Source organism: Molossus molossus, unplaced genomic scaffold, assembly GCF_014108415.1.
Source record: "Molossus molossus isolate mMolMol1 unplaced genomic scaffold, mMolMol1.p scaffold_m16_p_6, whole genome shotgun sequence".
NCBI classification, from domain to species: Eukaryota; Metazoa; Chordata; class Mammalia; order Chiroptera; family Molossidae; genus Molossus; species Molossus molossus.
The window spans coordinates 42,303,597-42,309,596 of NW_023425399.1; the positions used below are offsets into that span (position 1 = coordinate 42,303,597).

The window sequence follows — 6,000 nt, forward strand, 5'->3', positions numbered from 1 at the left end:
AGCTGTGACTTCTCGCGCCAGCAGTCCCGCCGGTCCAAACAACAAGCCCAGCACTTGGTGCCACAGAAGCCAAGGCCAAGGTGGAGGAGGAAAAGGCGGAGCCCGGACAGCAGCAGCTGGCCACCGACCCACCGCCAGGGGTGGGGCGTGGAGCAGACAGGGAGGCAGGCCTGGCCAGGGCCTGAAGTGCCTGCTGAGCCCGCGGCCCACTGGGAGGAGACGGCCAGGGCGATCCTGGCCCATCCCCACTGCCGGCCTTTAATGCATAACAGTCTCATTTAAAATCTTTTGTCTTAAAAAACTAATTATTTTAATACCTTGAAACAGACTTGAATGAAGCAGTGTAATTTCCAAAAAAACCTATTTTATCGCAAATGTATACAAGCACTAATTTTTCTATTGTGTAGAAAACTCATTTTTTTTCTATAAATACTTTCCCCAAACTGAGCACACCTTGACTACTAACATTGCTTTCAGAACAGACAGTGGGCACAGAGCAAGATGGTAAGAAGCATAAAGAATCATCTTATGTTTTATACTCTTTAGAAGCTTTAATTCCTTCAAACTACGTAATTTGCCATTATATTACTACTGTATTTCACCACTATCCGCAGCTTCTAAAGGAGCCTGTCTTAAAGCATTAGGCAGGAGAGTCCTATTTATCTTGTTCATTTTTCATAATTGAGAAGACTTGTTTTGATAGAAGTGTGTTGGCAAGTAGGAAAAATCACAAATTTCAATGTTTTAATAAAGAAGAATAATGTGTACAAGGGGGTTGTTTGGTTTCATTGTTATTTTGTTCTTTAAAAAATTTTTTCAATTTCAAAACAATCTCCAGTGTAGAATTTGTACCTTTCCTTAAAAAGCCATGCAGTAGCTCAGCCACCAGAGAGAGCACTGAGAATCATTTTTTTTTTATCCTCACCCGAGGACATTTTTCCATTTTCTGTTCAGATAGAGCAGGAGGGAGAGAGAGGAAGAGAGAGAGAGAGAAACATCGACGTGAAGGGACACATCGAGTGGCTGCCACCCGCACGACCAACCAGGGCCGGGGACAAACTGCAACCGAGGTACGTGCCCTTAGCGGGAACTGAACCCGGGTCTCTCTGTACCGCAGGCCAATGCTCCAACCGCTGAGCCAAACCGGCCAGGGCTGAGAATCATTTTTAAAGTAGTACCTTGTCCAGCCAAGCATTGGTTTGGGCCTAAAAGTATTCCAAAAATGTGGCCAAAGCTGTCTTACTGCACAAAATGTTTCCTCTATCACAAACTTGCGAAGCAATTGAGTTTTTTCTCTACAACACAAGGTTTCCAAATTAAAACGTGTTTCCATAGTGGTAAAGTGGTAAAAGTCATTGAATAGGAAAGAAAGGACAAAGAGAGGAATAAAATAGCTAATATCCAACAACTGGAAGTAACAGTAGCTTTCAAGGCCAACTAAATCAATACAAAATTAAACAGAGAACAATCATGGTGGTTGAAGGCTGTGTCCTGGGAATAAAGAACTATCCACTAAAAACAGTATTTCCTTCACAGCTTGAATCTCTTCAGAGGTCCCAAACCCTGAAAAGGTTCCTGGAAGTCCAATGTGGATTCAAAATAAAAACAGTATTAATATACATAGCATTTCATTGAGTTGTACTCTATTATTTCTGCACTTTACAGTATATCTCAATAGAAGACAAAAAACAAAAGTTACAGCCCTGGCCGGTTTGGCTCAGCGGTTAGAGCGCCCGCCTGCAGTCCAGAGAGACCCGGGTTCGGTTCCCGCTAAGGGCATGTACCTTGGTTGCAGTTTGTCCCCGGCCCTGGTTGGTCGTGCGGGTGGCAGCCACTCGATGTGTCCCTTTCACATCGATGTTTCTCTCTCTCTCTCTTCCTCTCTCTCCCTCCCACTCTGTACAAAAAATGGAAAAATGTCCTCGGGTGAGGATTAAAAAAAAAAAGTTACAGATATATGCTGAAATTAAAATATTTTGTCTTTAGTGCCTTTCTAGTCCAGCACTGATTCTCACAGAAAGAAATAAAAGTAAAACATCATTATATTGTAAATTATTTTAATCACCATGCTCTTAACTTACTTAGAGACTGCAATAGCTTTAACTTGTATTTTTCCATCAGGCAGACTAATAGGCTTTGTATACTTAAACGTATTATTTTCACCATAACCAATTCTCTTTAGAAATTCAGGCTTGCTGCCATCCAGGGTATAATATATGTTGACATCTGGAGTATCTGAAAAACCCAAAACAGGATAACTATCATTAATACTTAAGTAACAAGTCCTTGAATAATGCCGATAGGTCAGTTATTTAATGAGATTTTTTTATATATTGTAGAAATAAATACCAATAACAATAATTGAATTCCATCTCTATGCTACTCACTGTGCCTTACATGAATAAACTCATTTCTTCTGTACAACCCTATTAGAGAGATCCTATTTTATACCCACTTTATAGATGAGGAATCTGAGTCCCAGAGAGGTTAAGAAATCTGTTAAATAACAGCAGAGTTGTGGTTTGACTTCTGCTCATTTGGATCCATAGCACATGTTCTTGAACCACTATGCTATTCTGCATCTCCAATGGGGCATTGATACAAATAGAGTAGGTGCCTATTTTAAGAAGAGCCATTTACAAAGTAGGAGCTAAATTTTCTTTTTTTGAGCATTGCTTAAGACATGCTTTTATATATTTTTTGGACTTGGTAAATTATTCATTCCTACACTTCTTCGAATATTTTTAAAGGTAATAAATTCATATAAGTCAAGATTCAAAATGTCAAAAAATGATATATAATTAAAGTTCTCCTTCCCACTCCTAACATCAGCTGCCCAAAGGCAATTAATGAAATCTTGAGTATCCTTTCAAAACATCCATAACGGGCATAAATGTATCTTTTTTTTATCCTCACCCAAGGACATTTTTGCATTTATCATCAGACAGAGCAGGAGGGAGAGAGGGAGGGAGACAGAGAGAAACATGGATGTGAGAGAGACACATTGACTGGCTGCCACCCACACGACCTCGACCAGGGCCCGGAACAAACTGCAACAGAGGTACATACCCTTAGCAGGAACTAAACCCAGGACTCTCTGGTCCATAGGCCAACACTCTAACCGCTGAGCCAAATCAGCCAGGGCCCATAAATGTATCTGATTTCCCTTACTCTTTTTATACAAATGTGGCATATCATACCCTGTTCCACACATTTATTTTTTCATTTAACAATATATCTTGGATATTGTTTTATATGCATGTAAAGAGTATGCCTTTCTTTGTTATGGCTGTATCATATTCTCTGGCTTATATAGATAAACCATAATTTAACCAACCCTCTACAGATGGACATCTAAATGTTTTCTCTTTATTTTTCATTACAAGCACTGTAATGAATAACATTGAAAAAACTTCTTTTAAGTATATTTGTAAAATATGTAGAACTAGCACTGTTGAGTCAAAAGATACATGCATTTGTACTTTGGGTTAATATTGCCAAACTTCCCTCCATGGATGCTGAAACAATTCATGAAAGTGCCTATTCACCCACAGTCTCAGCAACTGCATGTGCTGTCAATTTTTATTTTATTTTTGCCAATCTATCAGGTAAAAAAAAAAAAAAAAGTATCTTGTAGTTTTAATTACATTTTGAGTAAGATTCTTTCACTTCTTCAACAGATAGTTACCAAGTACCCATTATGTGCCAGACACTGTTTTAGGCACTGGGGATACATTAGTGAGCAAGGTCCCTGCTCTCAAGGAGCTTCCATTTTAGAAAGAACACACAAATAGTAAACAAACAAAAAAAATGATATACAATCTGTTGAATGCTAAGTAAATGCAATGGAGTAAATAAAGCAAGGGATTAGGTCTGCTCAGCAATAAGTAAAGGGGTAGGTAGAAGCATATTCTCACATGTTTAAGATACACTTATATATCCTTTCCTATAAAATGTCCTTTCACAATCTTTGTCAATTTTTATTGGGTTATTATTACGCTTTTTGTTACTGAATTATAGAACCTCTTATTTATTAGACATTTTAAATATTAGATCATTTGAATACCCTCTTATTCATATCATCACTTGTCAATAACCATCCAACTTCTAAGAGTCATGGGCACATATATTAAAATTTGTATTTTGCTTTGAGAATTTAAAAAAAAAAAATTTTTCTTTATTGATATATTAGAGACACAGTAAGGGAGAGGGAGAGAGAGATGAAAACATCAATGAGAGAGAACATTGATTGGCCACCTCCTACATGCCCCCAAGTGGGGATCAGGCCCACAACCTGGCCATGTGCCCTGACGGGGAATTGAACCAATGATCTCTTAGTGCATGGGTCGATGCTCAACCACTGAGCCACACCAGCCGGGCGTGCTTTGAGAATTTTAAAAACATATTAGTTTTTAAAATAAAGGGAGACATAGCATAATGTAATATATTTTTAGTTGAAACTCTCGGCCTAGGAAGCACAGGGGTCATAACATAAAAACAGATCATTTTTATTCATATCAATTAATAAAGTATATTGGAATCTCAAAGTCTGTTTTAGACAAGTATTTGTTTATATATTTTATCTATAAAACTTTCCCTCCTCCTTATATTATACATGTGCATATGTAAATATATATGTGTATGTATATGTGTGTGTGTATGTGTGTGTGTGTGTGTGTGTGTGTATTCCTACTTCTGGCATTAATAGAAAACATATTCACTGCTTATTTCTATAATAACAGCTAAGATTTATTTTGGCATTACTACATGCCAGACCCTGCATACTTCACATCAACTCATTTAAACCTCACAGTGGCTCTAAGTGGTAAATATTATCATCACTATCTTATGAGAAAACTGAGACTCAGAAGGGCTAAATAATATAGCAGAAATCACAAGAAGTTGTCAAAGCCAGAATTCATTCAATCTCCAATTTGAGTGGAGAGTCTGTGTTAGGTCAGATTTATTATCCCAGCAAATAATGAGCATCCTGAGACTATTTCAGGAAGTACTGGGACATCTTAACCTGTACTAAGGTGAGTCAAGGCATTGCTGCAATTATGTAGCTATACAAATGAAAGGGTAGTCAAAGCTAATCATTTCAATCTAAATATACACCATTCTATAAACCGCCAAGTATAACACTGTTGCAAATTTTGGAAGTTTTATAAACTTGCCAAAGTCCTGATTACAGAAAACATGGAAAGAAGAAAATCAACAATCAGATGAACATAAAGAGTATGGCCATGTTATTTTAAAACATTTCAAGTATGGCCCTGGCTCGTTTGGCTCAGCGGTTAGAGCGTTGGCCTGCGGTCCGGAGAGACCCGGGTTCGGTTCCCGCTAAGGGCACGTACTTCGGTTGCAGTTTGTCCCCGACCCTGGTTGGTCGTGCGGGTGGCAGCCACTCGATGTGTCCCTTCACGTCGATGTTTCTCTCTCTCTCTCCCTTCCTCTCTCTCCCTCCCACTCTATCTGTACAAAAAATGGAAAAATATCCTCGGGTGAGGATGATAAAACATTTCAAGTATGCTTGATTCTTACCTGATTTCATTTCCAAAAGTGTATTGTTACTAATTTCATGGTTGGCTTTTCCAGGCTGAGGCACTCGCAGTGGTATGATCTGAGGAACACACACTGAACCAGCAGTCATTTTCTCTGCTTACATTAAAAAAAAAGATGAAAATAAATGCCAATGGCCACCTATATTTGAACACAGAAGCTGAAGAGAAGCACCTCATTTAAATACATAAAACTAGTAGACTTCCGGTCAAGATAGTGGCGTAGTTAAACGTGGTATCGTGTCCTCCCGCAACCACATCAAAGTTACAACTAGCCTACAGAATAAACATCATTCCAAACTGCCTGAAACTGAGCTGCATGAAAGTCCTACAACTACGAAATTAAAGAAGCAAACACATGGGGACTGGTAGGAGGGATGGAAGCCGGACGGGCTGGTCCCACATCCACGTGTGGCAAGTAAAAGTCAGGAGGGTCACC

At 38.9% G+C, this 6,000-nt stretch overlaps 1 protein-coding gene across 1 annotated transcript in view; it reads right to left on the reverse strand.

The window, feature by feature from the left end:
* The window catches only part of DZANK1 (double zinc ribbon and ankyrin repeat domains 1), a 115,089-nt gene extending 109,435 nt beyond the window's left edge, over positions 1 to 5,654 (reverse strand). The window contains exons 1-2 of the mRNA XM_036245926.1: positions 5,545 to 5,654; positions 2,082 to 2,235 (exon numbers count right to left, since the gene is read on the reverse strand). Of these exons, the coding sequence (XP_036101819.1) occupies positions 2,082 to 2,235; positions 5,545 to 5,653 (263 nt within the window). The 5' untranslated portion in view covers position 5,654. The remainder of the gene's footprint in view (positions 1 to 2,081; positions 2,236 to 5,544) is intronic.
* Positions 5,655 to 6,000: the final 346 nt, after the last annotated feature.